Here is a 14,630-nt window from a genome sequence, read left to right as displayed (position 1 = left end):
ACATTCCCCCTTAAGCTTCTTCAAAGACAAAATGTGATTGTTTTCAAAACAAGGATGGAAAAAACACACATGAAAGAGTTAAGAACACTTAAGATTTTGAAATGGTAAACAACTAAACTGAACCTTGCCCTAAGTTCTTACTTTAATCTAACAAACCCAGCCAGCCAGCATGTTCCCTACAGAAATAACTGCTGAGTAGCTTCAGGAAATTTGAGTAAGGACATTCTTATCTAACATCATAATTTGTAGGGAAGTTCACTTTAATGCTGCTTCTGCAGTCTTAGTGGAAGGACATTAAAGCACATGAAGATTGTTTGTCAGCATGGAAGTTGAATTTATTTTTTGAAGTCACAACACCACTTGGAGTTCACTGTGGGAAAGTTTTTACAGTGTTGCTGCCCTCCAACGCCACAACATATACAGTAGGTATGTTTATAGTAAGCAGGCAAACTAAGAAACCAAACAAAAGATAATCAAATGGTTTGTACAGAAATGGTTGAGCTTAACTAGACTGGAAAGACACAGGCAGATGTGAGCCAAGTACACAAAACAGGCATAACATATACTGTTGCTGTAGCCTCCCAAGAATTCTCCATGCTTGCATCTGCTTTAACCCTGTGTTGCATATAATTTCTCCAAGAAAGGAGAACATAATGCAAGCCACTGACCATGGAATTTCTCTGGACTAAATTCTCTAAAACCTTTATTAGGCAGTAACATCTCCCATGCTAAATTCTTCTGGGCAAGACTTGAGTGTCCAAGTTCTTTGTATTGAAGATCCTACGTCACTTGTGGTAAAAGCTAAAGAGGTAATTCTTGTCCTGGCTGAATTCCAGTGATGAAAAATTATGTTCTCCTTGATAAAAAAATCCTTTGTTATTTCTCCAGGTTACAGCCTCTTTGTATGCTTTCTACCTAAAATGAAGTGCTGAATTTCCTGGGATGTTTAAAAGAGTTGCTTTGTCACACCTAAAATTGGCTACAATTCAGTGACAAATCAAACTGTATCAGAAGCATCATAAAAAAATAATATAGGCAGGTCAGGTAAGAATATGCAGGGGTTTAATTCATCATTGTTCCTTTACATAACTTAGATTTTCTACCCAAAAACTGTGTTTGTCTACAATCTAAAAAGCTTAACAAGAGGAAAAAAAAAAGAAAAAAAAAAGTAGGTTTAATTCTGTTACCCAGCAAGCTTCTTTTCCTGACACTACATATATTTCACAATATTCAATTATTTTTTGAGACATAACTAAAGGGAAGATGAGGATGTCCCATTTATGAAGCTTACTAAATTTGCAACAACATGCAGAAGTTTATTGACAGCTGTTAATAAGATAGTTTAGGGATTTTTATTATGTTCTAAAATAGCTAAAGAATGACAAAGAAAGGTCAAAGTAACAACATGACCAAAGATTACTTGCATTTGTCTAGACTCCTAGCTCTGAAACTTCTCCCTTCAAATGGCAATACAAAAGGATTTCTTCTTTCCTACATTGCAAATGCAACTTCAAGGCATGAGGACTTAAATAAAGGATAGTCCCCACATCAGTTTAGATAAGAGTCAATAAGGGCTAAGAAAACCACATTTTTATAATGTATTTAAAATTAGCTTATATTAGTATTCCATGTATGAAAGGCAAATTTATCACAATCAAAACTCAACTTTTTTTTTTCTAAACATTTACCTATGCATGACTAGAATCTAAAGAACTTGAACAAAAAAATGTTTGATAGGGATAATCAGGAATGCTGCAAGGCAAATGGAAAAATTCTTTTATTACTCATGAGAAGCAAAAATATTAGCAAAGTAATGCAACAGTCTTACTTCTTATGTAGAAAATGTTTTTACTACTACTAACAAATATCTGAAGCTTCCATATTACAGTCTGTTAAGTTTGACCTCTCTGCTTAGTAGAGAAATCATAAGATTATTTCCCCAAAATTTTCACAATATTTTTAATAATGATAAAAAAATCTCAGCCACTGATGTAAGCATATCATAAAAAGTGAAAACACATTCAGTATGTGACCTTAAAAATACATGACCTTTGAAGGAGAGGAAATTTAGAATGTATCAAAGAAGTAGAAGCCCAAAAGATAAGGGTAAAAATAAATTAAGAGTTTATAACCGGTCATTGTGATCCAGACAAGCCTATACTGGAACAGTGAAGCCTTAGCAACTGGAAGATGCTAAGCTTTTCTCACCTTTATGTAGAGCACCTATATAGATATTTGCAGATTCTGGAATAAACCCACATTCTCCATATATACTTACTTGAAATTAGAATAGCTTCCTGAAATTTCAAAGACTCTTACCGAGAAAAATCCTTGTATAACAACTTGTCCAAAATTCCCAGGATCAGCTCTGTGCCCATCATTGCAAGAAAAATGTACAGAAGCACACATTCTTTGCTAGACTAGAAATCTTGATTCACCATTTATTCCTTGATACACAAGTAAAACTAAAAAAAAAAGCCCCAAGGAAATTTTGAAAAGCTTTTTAAAAACAACTGTTCTTTATATTAGGCAGTTCAAAGTAAAAGTCATTCTGTATTTCCTTTCCTAACTTTCCTCCGCTACTGAAGTATTCTTTTGGGGCAAGGGTCTTCTGTATGTGAGGTAGGATCACTTATAAATTTTCTCAAACAGTCTGCAAATGCAGCTAGTAATTAAAAGATAGCTAGATGCTCCTATGGCAATATAAACGCTTACAAATAATAGCAGTCATATCTTACACTCAAACCTTACAGATTCTGAAGTGCTGCCATTTTTTAGTAAACATTTTTTTTCCTATTTTTAATAATTACTATTCTTTAAGTATGAAACTCTACTCAAAACTTCCTGACCCTTCAAGAACCCATTGGAGGCCACAATCCATAGCAGGAAAAAAATGTTCAACAGCAAACGCTTGTAAAAGTCTCTTTTACAGCCTCAAGTCCCCTTTCTCGGGTAAATCCCAACAAGTCTTACCAGGCAAACAAAGTCTCTCACTAGCAATTTGTTTAATTACCATCCCTGGAGAAGAAACTTGAAAAACTGATTTGTGTCACGGTAGCCAATTTGTTATCCAAGAGAGCTCCTATATCAGTGGAGGATCATCACAGTTTAATAACCATCCATTATCAACACAACATGATTACAAACTGGAATTTCAATGAGAAAAAGAAATAAAAAAACAAATAAAATCAGGGATAAGTAAGCAGGCAGATCAACACCGATATAAAAATGCTGGATATAAAGAGATTCTTTGTCAGCATCAATTGGAACAATTTGTAAAATGGCCATGAGCAAGCTTCCCCTTAAATCAGCTTTAAAAGCTCAAGGTGTTACAACCATCTGCTCATAAAATCCAGGTATTTATACAGCCCAAATATCCAAAATCTGCAAGTGACTGCTTGCACGTTTGTTTCAGACACATGCATAGCACTTTCGCAAATTGGAGTTGACTGCTATTGAAAAGCTTTCTGAAGATCCTCTCTCCCCACTTTACAAAACTACGGTTCCTGAAAAATGTATTCAGCTAAGTCTGGAAGTCCTAGAAATTGATCTTGTATTACTCTATAAAAGATAAGGAGCTCCAGGGAGCAGTAACATGCACCCAGACTAACATTTTTACTAATCTCCACGTTCAGTTTGGAGAAAGCAGCCAGGCAGCTCCCAGATTGTCTCAACATCAAGACTTCTTTCTCTCTCAGAAGTAAAGCAAGCAAGCAATTTACATTTAGAATGCTAACAGGCACCAAAACAGCAAGAGAAACACCAAGAAGCACACAAAAAAGTTAACATTCTGTCTTATCATTTATGTTTTTACTGAAGAGAACTTAGCCATCAATGCAAAACATTAAGTGTATTAAGCATGATTTTTTAATGCTGTCATATCCCTCTGGACTGACAATAGTGTAGGACGGCTGATTATTTGGTAACTGATTAAAATGACAACATGAAAATACATCACTTTATTTTTAAAAAAACAAAGCAGAAGTATTTCATTAGAAACTAGCTCTCACACCCCTCCTATCAGCTGCCCTCTCTCCCAAACACAACGGAGTGAGCTCTCAACCTGTGAGAACAAGCAGAAAATAGAAAAGAAAAAAAGAGAAAAGACCTCTTTCATAAAATAAAAGTTATCTTAATAAAATTAAATCATTATGAGGACATTAATCCTAATCAAATAGGTTAAAGATTTAGTGGTACAGGGGAAAGGGTTAAAAAAGACAAAACAACACAACAATATACAATGGCATATAGCTACAGAGAGAAGGAACTTCACTATGACCTTAGAATCGTCATTGACTAATACCACAGAAAATCCAAGGGAATAAAGTCTTATTGTAACAGTAGCTTTAAATTAAAATTTAACTTAAATTCATCTAAGATATCTAGGTCCAAGATACTTGTTTAACTGCTCAGGGACAACACATAGATCAAGCCCCACATATTAAATTTGTACATGCTAACATCCAAGTTTACACAGATTTGCATCAATCTTAGCTAGCAATTTTTTAATCTCCCCTTATAAAAATACATTTACTGCTTCACTCTATTTACCCCTTGCGTGACACCAGCCCAAAAATATAGACAATATGTTCAAATCCCAAGAAAAGCTTGAAAATAAACTTGATTTTACAGAAGTGTTTACAAAAGTGGTTTAGTCTGTCCTGGTTTCAGCTGGGATAGAGTTAATTTTCTTTCTGGTAGCTGGTATAGTGTTATGTTTTGGATATAGTAAGAGAATAATGTTGATAACACACTGATGTTTTCAGTTGTTGCTAAGTAGTGTTTATACTATGTCAAGGATTTTTCAGCTTCTCATGCCCAGTCAGCAATAAGACTGGAAGGGCACCAGGACTTGGGAGGGGACACAGCCAGGACAGCTGACCCAAACTGGCCAAAGGGATATTCCAGACCATGTGATGTCATGCCCAGTATATAAACTGGCAGGAGTTGGCCTCCAGGGACGCACATCATTGCTCAGGGACTAACTGGGCATCAGTTGGAGAGTGGTGAGCACTGCATTGTGTATCACTTGTTTTGTATATTCCAATTCTTTTATTATTATTATTATCATATTATTATCATTATTATTTTCTTCCTTTCTGTCCTGTTAAACTGCCTATCTCAACCCATGAGTTTTATTATTTTTTTTCCAATTCTCTCTCCCATCCCACTGGGTGGGGAGGGAGTGAGCGAGCTGCTGCGCAGTGCTTAGTTGCTGGCTGGGGTTAAATCATGGCAGAGTCTAAAAAAAAATTTTTAATACAGATTAAAGTCCTCCTAGCTGTAAATATGGAAAGCTTTGGGGAGGTATCTTCTACATTTTTTCTGAAATCCAATAAATACTAGTTCTGAAGTTATTGAGCTGTCCAAGAAAGTACTCCTCCTCGTTCCATCCCCACAGTAGGTTCTCTTTCAGAAACTTTAATTTTGATATATCGAAGTCAGGACAAATCTCAGCATTGTAGCAAAAGTACCATATTCACAAACATATTCTAAAGCCAAAGCCACACACAAACATAGGCCAAAAGTACTGCAGAAGCTTCCACAAAGGTAGATTCTTTCCTCAGCAAAGCAAATTTGCAAAGACACACTATTCCTTCCATAAGAGCCACAGAGCTGGTCTAAAGATTCTAACTACTAAAAGGGAAGGTAAGAGGTTAACAGACTGAAAAGCCTCCTGAACACTTCCAAAAGGAGGCAAACTGGCAAAAAAAATGTTGAGTTGTATTAATGGCTTGCAAACTCTGTATTCCTTAAAAAAAAAAAAAAAATATACAGAAAGCCAAACTCTTCTTTCATTTATACAAGCATAAATTCAAAATAATGTTACCAAGTTACCAAGAAACAGTCTGAATTTCTACCAGAGTAAGACAGTTGGCTTTGAGCAGCAGGTATTATTATTTTGTTTGATTTATCAGTAACTATATTAAATACAATAAAATTAGTATTGCTTAAAAATGAGGCATTTTTAATGTTTTCTTATGATGACATGTATTTGTAATTAACCTTTCTAAGCTTTAGCAATTCATTTCTAAAACACTCATTCCTACATGAAGTTTTGTTGACTAAACTCAGATATGCAGACTACATTACTAAGGAGTTTTCATTTCAAGTGAATAAATAAGTAATGTACTCTGTTTATTTTACCCCAAGATTCCAACTATTGAGACGTGCTTCAAGGTCACTGTCATCCAAAGAAATGGGTTTTTTATGACGATGGTCCTGGAACATAAAAAAAGTCAAACAAAATATCAGAAGAGCTAGCAGATACATAGTCTAAAAAAACCCCAACAAAACAAAACAAAAAAAAAACACCACAAAAACTTCTCATTGACTTGGCCATACCTACACTGCACTTCCTAACAGTGTTGTGATACCTCTGACAGCTTTAATCTAAATAGTTCAGTTACCAGTAGGATACTGTGCTAAGAAAGTAATTCAGAGGATAAATTAGCCTGCCTCCTCACTTCAATGTTGTTCTTTATTTTACTTATTTCCAAAGCAACAGCCTCTTTTACAAAGGGTGAGTTTACTAAACAAAAATCAAAATACTCCGTTCTTCTGGCAACATACTTATTCAAGAGATGATCCATCACCACAGTACCTTTTTGGGGCTAATCCAGAATTCAGAGATCACCTGATCAGCCTCCAAATAAATAAATAAATAAATAAGGGAAACCACAGCGAGGCAGGGGTAGTTACAGTAGGCAAAACTGCAAAAGCAGAGGACAGAGTTTCTGCTGCCCAGCTCAAGGCTATTGGTCCTCTGCAGAAACAATTTCCAACATTCAGTAAGACTGTAGTTACTGTTGCTCAAGGCTATGTCTTTCAGAAGTCTTTCCTGTAGGATAACAGTAACTACTGATTGTATTTAATGTAACAAACAGGGGAGCTGGTACAGAAAGTTTTCCTTAACTGAGACATAACACTATTTAGAAAAACAGAACATTGAAGCATGAATTACTTTGTCTCATGAAGTTTTGTTAGCAAGAGCTTTGTGTATTGGCATGCAAGTACCTCTATTTTAAATCTGTTCATTCATTATGAACATACACTGAATGGAGCTTTGACTTCAGCTAATCAACACTTGGTTGAGGCAGATCTTAACATTTCTTAAAAGACTCCCTGTTCCTCTACCTGAGCCTGAATTATGCCAGAACATCTGTGCGTCACTGACAACAGAACAAGATACTATTTGTTCCAGCCAGCCAAACGTTCATCAAACCGTTTGGCAAAGCAAGAGAGGATTATTTCACTTAAAAGCCCTTTTAAAGCTGTAATCACAGTAGAATCCAGTATACGGAGCTGAAGAACTATGAAGCACAATGATTTGTCTAACATTGCCCTGGAAGCCTGTGGCAGAGCCAGGAACAAGAAAAAAAATAAACAAAACAAAACAACAAAACCAACCAAACAAAACCTTTAAAGCCCCAAATCCAGGTTTCAACTGAAGGGAATTCTTTTCTTTACAATAACTGTTCCATAAGAAATATTTAAGTAAAACAAACGGGAAACCAATAAGGAGAAATTTAGTAAATCCAGCATTTGTTTTTATTTTTTATTTTTAATTATGGCATTTCTTTTTAAAATTACATTTGCATATATACAATCAACACACACATAAGTACATCCATACCAACCAGAGCCTAGAGCAGAGACATTCAATTTTTGCCCATAGACCTTTTGTAGCCTGCCATGATAAAGCATCCCCTTGCTAGTCCTCTATTCCAAATGCATAGCAGAACACAAGTTTCCTCAGAAAGACAGACCTCAGAAGCAAGCTTCCAGTTTATCCCACTTGCATTTCATGTCCTCGTAAGCTCTTGATTGTGCCCAGTAAGAAGGGTAAGAACAGTCTATATGAATTGCTCAGGTGTCAACAGCCCACTTGCAGCTGCAGTCTCTCTAAACTGTTCCTCTGATACAATCAAAAATAACTGTGGGCAGACCTACAACGTACATACAGCAAATTCAGTGTTTCATGGAGGAACAAGAGCTATTATAGATGCACTGGCTACGGTGAAGGAACCACAAGAGACAGACCTTTCCAGTAATAAAGACTGGACACTACAAGGCTACAGAACACATTCACAAAGGAAAACAACATACTTGTTGATAACACATATTTGTCAGGAGTAATTGTCAGTTTAAATGCTTGCAATTATACATACAATATCATTAAATATTTTGGACTAAAAGCGTTTTACATGAAGTCTGTTTAGTGTCCTTCCATCAGCCATAATGCTAGTTATGGAAAGTTTGATAAAACAAACTATCCAAAATTCACTCTTTCAGAGGTCAACCATCATTAAAACAGAGCCAAATACATCTATGCAGCTTTCTTTAATCTATTATTGCAAAATACAAGATGATGTCAATACAGTCAGTTTGCCAAGCCTACGGAAAACAGTGCAGCAGACATTAAACACACTACACTAAACAGAGGTCAACCATTCGGATGAATTGAGAGCATCCTACAAGAAATTCTTTTCCCCTGCACTTGCAGAGGGCAGATTTTGATGAGCTTTAGTCCTTCCTATTACTCCTTCCCAAATGTCTGCACTTGTACACAGGGAGCATGACTCATGCAATTAGAAACAACAGCTTTATGGGGATATACAAAAACAATTCATTGAAACTAGAGCAAATTTTATGACAAAAAGGAGAAGCATCTTACAGACAGTGGTGTGGCTAGGTTATCTTCATCTGTCCGGTGAGGAGGACTCATAGAATGTGATCTTAATACTGGCTTCTCATTGTACTTGAATCTTTCCCTGTTATTAACAAAAAGATTAAGCAGAAAGAAAAGAATTCATTTTCAACAACTTGTGGCACACATAGGATGTTAATCTTAATATAAAATCTTTTAAAATATACAAGAGAAAATAACTGTCAAGTTGTAAAGACCAAAAATAGTAGAATAAGAAAAAATTCTTGTTAAAGGCAAACAAAAGCCTTCAGCATTCCATTAAAAAACAACACCCAAAAAACCCCACACCAACAAAAACACCAGAAATATCATGTACATCACAGTATATTAAAAGGTGTTCTTTGCATTCCTGTTACCACATGACCCAACATCTCCCAACAGATTTTTAGAATAAATCCAAGGCTGATCTAGGAGAATGTTTTTGAAACAAAACTGCTAAGCATATGAGACAGCATAGGATAAAGTCCAGCAACTCAAAGAAAAAGGAATTAAGGTGATGGTTGGCCACAGCATAGGGGAGAAGACTTTTAAGACCAAAAAAATAGGAGGTTAAATAAAGGTATATCTTCACATAACATACAAACCTGAAGACAAGGGCAAGAACTGCACGTACAGCTCAGAAGAAAAGCAATGACTTGAAAGGCCAGGGTGGAGAATAACATGTCAAAGAAACAAGTCATAAAGATTGTATTAGTTGCATTTCATTTCAGCTCTCTTTTAGGGACTAAAGTGGTATATATGGCAGGATGGTAAAGAAAGGGCCACAAGACAGGATACAAGTACAGCATGAACAAGTACTCTGTCCAGTAGAAAAAAAGAGTGGACAGGGATTTTCTGGAAAAATTTTGTCATAAACAAGGAACAAAAGGAAATTAAGAATAGCATATAGGTGAAGATAACCTTCACTGATCCACCTGGTCAACTGACCTTTCTCAACCATAAAACAGTGAAAGAAAAGAACAAAATAAAATAAAAATTGTAAGATTTTATTAGATAGGTTGATATAGCAAAAGATCCAAAACAGTAGCAAAACACCCTTCAGCATATACTCCAATGTCAAATCGACACGTATTAAAGCAATCAAAAACTCCTGTTAGCCCATTCACCTTCCTATGACTAGCTATAATGTATTAAAACCAACTCAGGCCATTAAAATACCTTTCATTCCTTCCATCCAGCAGCAAATTAGACAGTAAGTTATGCCAAAAAGACATTGAGACAAATTAAGTGTTTATGAACAGAAAGACAACTGTTGCATGTACAATGTAAACTAGTCACTTCTAGGAAGATAAACACAGACAAACTTTTCATAAAGCACACCGCCCCAGCTTTCATCAAAACAGCAGGGAACAGTGAAATATAACAAATGGGAGCATACCTTTCCTTCCAGCACCAATAAATACCAACAACATATATGGATGCAAAATAACAATTACAAAGCAGTAAATAGTTTAGATAAGCAAAGTCTTAGAGGCAAAAAAAAAGATCAAAAGAAATACAATAATACAATGACTGTCTCTAGCATTCCAAACGATGCATTTCTTACCAAGATTTCTTTTAACACAAAGTTATCTTCCATTAAAAAGAGACAAATCTTTGCCTGTCAGTAAATCTGCACTGTTATCAGATTTCTTTTCTGAACAATACTCAGGTTACCGAACAATTCAATAAAGCTCAAATTGTTTAAAATGAAAGAAAACAGAATTCATGCCCCTATGATTAAGAGATTAAGGAATATCAATAAATATTCAAACCAACTCAAGTTACCTGTAGTATTCTTAAATCAACAAAATAGGGGAAAAAAGACTAGATATATGCTCAGTTCTATATTTGCTATTTTGAAGAGGAACTGAAAAGGAAGTCCCTTTACTTGACTCTGTAAACAGCATTTGAAAAGACTGTAAAGGATAGACCTCAGTTTTGCTCATACCAAGCATATACTACCCATTCACTCCCTCTTCCAGCCTTCTGCTAATATGATTCAGGCTCCAGAAATCACAAGATTATTTCTTTTTCCTCCCATGACAGGTGAGTGGAGAATGGTCAGAGTCTTGACACCAGCCCTGTGACCTCCTCCTTCAGCCAAAACAGTGAATTAGCATGGGAGAAGGAAGCAATTTGCTGGTAATAAAAGGAGATTAGTAAATAATTTCCTACTAGGAACAAAGTAAGGGAAACTCACAGGTTCTTCCTGGTACAGCACAGCTACACACTAACCTTTAACGATGTTTTTCGGGCATAATCTATAAACATACGGTAGAGTTTTCCTATGAGGTCAGAAAGACCAGGTTTCTGTTCAAACCAAACTACACATTCCTAAAACCAATTTTCTCATGTTTCAAAATAAAGATACACCTTTCTAGCACCAGCTGGCTTGGCTTATTCATTTACACTCTAGTTTGCAAGTAAGGTTTGTCTATCTACTTTTTATTTAGCCAGATAAAAAACTTCTTACAGAAAATCCAAAATCTTCATACATAGAAGTATGTATTGCAAGATAAAAACAACTATGTAAAAAACTTTCCATTTGTTTGCTTCTTTTAAAGGAGAGAATCTTGAGATAAATAAACATCAGAAAATTACTCAAACATTTCTCACTGGCATTATCTATTTTGCCCTGAGAAAATGTTGCAATCTGTCTGTAAGAACCAAGTCGCAGTTGGAATGCAAAATTTTTATCCAACTAACTACATATATTGCATGCCTATGGAGACAGTTTTCCTAATACACATGCTGAGTAGCAAGTCTAATGTAACCAGATCGCCACCTGCTGGCTCTCTCTACAAACTGCAGATTCCAGAAATATTTACATCTTTACCTGCACTGATAGCTCATTCAGAACTGTAAAAACAGACAGGATCTATACGTTGAGTATAGCTAACATCTTAATAGAGACACATGTAAATAAGTATTAAATAAGTTATTTCTACAAAACATAACAGCTGAAACATTTACCTTCAATATTTCTTCCTGCATAATTCACACATTTAACATTAGTTTCACATAGCTGTGAAGATTCATTTATGTAATCTACAGAGCTACCAAAATTTCTCACTGCCAACACCAGTTCAGATTTCCTTAGACACAGCTCATTCTTGGTACGAGTACCCATTAGCAGAGCCATGCCCATACAGTTCAATTTCACTTCAAGATTTCTTTAAACCAGTAACTTATTCCATCATGTTTACTTGCTTCTGCTGGCATGAAATAGCATGCAATATGGGTCTCCAGAGAACTCACCAGAGCCTTGGGAACCATCTGTTGATCACCAATGTAGGTATTGCTGCAGTCCCACAGGACAAAAAAGTAAATGAAATAAAGCTTCACTACCCCATCCATGACTTTGGGAACTTTTCCAGACCAAGCTGAATCTTAGGTTCAGATACTGAATGGGAAAAGGGGTCAGATTTCCAATATTCTACTATAATCCAGGTAGCAAAGAGAGAAAAAATATGGCAAAGAATACAAGGGACAGAGTAGGCAGAATGGTATCTCAGCCTTCCTCAAAGAGGGACAAGCACCAGTTGGATGCAGAGGAAGGAGTATGCTGCCTCATCCCACTCAAGTAACACCCCAGCTGAGAGAACAAGTAAGGAATTCAGAGAAATTGGGTGTATTTTCATGCCGCCAATACGGCCTTGCAGAGATACCAATATGCTAGATTGGGCCTAATAGGGAAAAGTTGTGCTGATATTGCTTTATTGCTTCTAATACCCAGAGTGATACTTTACTATGATAGTCCTACTCCCAGCAACCAAGACAAATCTGATCAGATCTATGCCGGCTATCTTGACATGGCTCAATGCTATCTAACACAGATTTAGCTGAGGTCTCGAAAAGCATTTCCAAAGCATAATACATTCCTTATTTTCAAAAGGTCAAACCTAATTTTTTTTAATGGAGGGTATTTGGACAGCTCTTCTCAACAGATCTTTGTAACACCAAGTCTAAGGCAGTAATATAGTAACACAGCTGGCAATTTCTCCACTCTCCACCTTTGTTTCTTACACCACAAGTCTGCTATCAAAACCACAGGCTCATATCAGACAAAGCATTTGAGTGTAAGTAACCAGAAGACCCCTAAGTATTAACACTGTAGGACTCAGAAAAAGGAGACGCCTCAGTCCTAAGAGCAACCTTTTAAATGACTGTTAGAATTACACATAGTTAATGGATACATAAGAGGAAAAGTTTCGCAATACTCAGTATCAATGTGATGTAACTTGCAACAGTGCCTATCTGTCATCTATCCAAATCCCAGATGAAAAATTAGAAAACAAGACTGCACTATGATATATAGCATAAACATCAGTGTGCCTAAAAAATAAAAAGAACAGCTGATAACCACTTATGAAAAAAAATAAGTGAACGCATAAAAAAAGCATTAAACTTCTGAAACAAAACCTGTGAGCGTATTTATAATGCAATGAAACCAAAACATATGTTTCATATAGAAGTAGAGCAAACACTTACTTCCTCTTGTACAGAGCCTACTAAGTTTTGAATAATATTCACGCTCTACCTCTAAGAGTTATTTTTTTCACCAAGGATTTCAGAGAATTTAAACATTAACTAAACTTCAAAATGAGCAAACCAGTGGCAATTCCATCCATGATTGAAATGCAGCCACATTAAAAAAAAAAAGGAACATAGGTCTTGATAATCAGTGCAAAATTGCACTGCATAAGAAAAACTAGAAAGAAAGTAAATACTTAAGAACAGAATGTAGATTGAACTAAAATTTACCTAAGATTCCCACGAAATAGGACAGGAAAAAAGCCTATGATTCTCAACAGCATCTAACTGACAAGCTTGGCACACCTTCAATACTGCAGGGACATTTTTCTAAGCCAACAGGAAAAAAAGCCTTAATAACCTGATACATTTCATCCCTTTACCTGCTCTATAAACAGCTCTATACCCAACTGATTAGAACTAAGGATGCAGCTTAAGCTTACTGGCTCCTGCAAATGTACAGAGAGAGACTGTCCAATGGATTGTCATAACAAGCTGCAGCTACAGATACTCAAGATTCTGCTGTACAGCTGCAAATGAGCAATACTTAAATGTTTGCGTTATCCTAATGACAAACATCCAGGATCTAGGCATAGGGGGTGCTAGTCACCAACAAAGCACATGTATTTGTAGTAGACAGCATGATATAAATCAAAACATTTTAAATCAGAGAGATTGTTCAGACAAGGACAGAGTCATTGCAAACAATCCTCCCCGCACAGGAGAACAAAACAACATGGCAGAGTATCCCACAGGCAGCAGCTCTGATTTTTAGCCTCGTAAGTTTTAACAAGTATAGCTGGTCCAGTCTGACCTTCTGTAATCCAAGATTCATGAGGCTTACAGGAAATATAAAGAAATGCTGCTATTTCGTAAAGAAGCCACGATGAAACACAAGCCAAGCAGATAAGTGTGTAATAAGAACTAACATGCTCGCAAAAAGATGGATCAAATCCCTCTTTCTTTGTACGCATCTAACTTTTCTTCCTTTGTCACAGAACAGCAACACTTGGTTATCTGCAGGGAGCCACTATTCTGTTTCCTCTAAAAAAAAAAATCTGTGAGCAACAGTGATAGAACATCCTTTAAATCTACCAGCTGTATGCTTGTTTATATTTCTATTCTCTAAAGAAAAAAAGCCATTAAAAACTACTTGATATAAAAGCTCCTTTCAGCATTATGACCTTAGACTACAACTCTTCTTTTTACATGTTTACTCTCCACATGTTTTTTGTCATTTGCTTACTGTATGTTCCTTTTATTTTGAACTGTATAGAAACTGTATAGATTAGTCCACCTCAGCTTCATTAGTTAATAGCTCTTTCCAGTTTCCATACATCAGCATGCAGAAAACAGGACTGCACAGGAACTCCATGGGGACAGCAACTGTTCTGATCTAAGAAAA

At 36.0% G+C, this 14,630-nt stretch overlaps 1 protein-coding gene across 1 annotated transcript in view; it reads right to left on the bottom strand.

Annotated features, from left to right (window-relative positions):
- The window catches only part of CEP112 (centrosomal protein 112), a 175,211-nt gene that overhangs the window by 156,497 nt on the left and 4,084 nt on the right, over positions 1 to 14,630 (bottom strand). Inside the window, exons 5-6 of the mRNA XM_049812666.1 lie at positions 8,678 to 8,774; positions 6,148 to 6,222 (exon numbers count right to left, since the gene is read on the bottom strand). Of these exons, the coding sequence (XP_049668623.1) occupies positions 6,148 to 6,222; positions 8,678 to 8,774 (172 nt within the window). The remainder of the gene's footprint in view (positions 1 to 6,147; positions 6,223 to 8,677; positions 8,775 to 14,630) is intronic.

The sequence above is a fragment of the Accipiter gentilis genome, chromosome 10 (genome assembly GCF_929443795.1).
Source record: "Accipiter gentilis chromosome 10, bAccGen1.1, whole genome shotgun sequence".
NCBI lineage: Eukaryota > Metazoa > Chordata > Aves > Accipitriformes > Accipitridae > Astur > Astur gentilis.
Note: the sequence above shows the minus strand (reverse complement) of the source record. Positions and strands in the feature narration are given on the sequence as shown.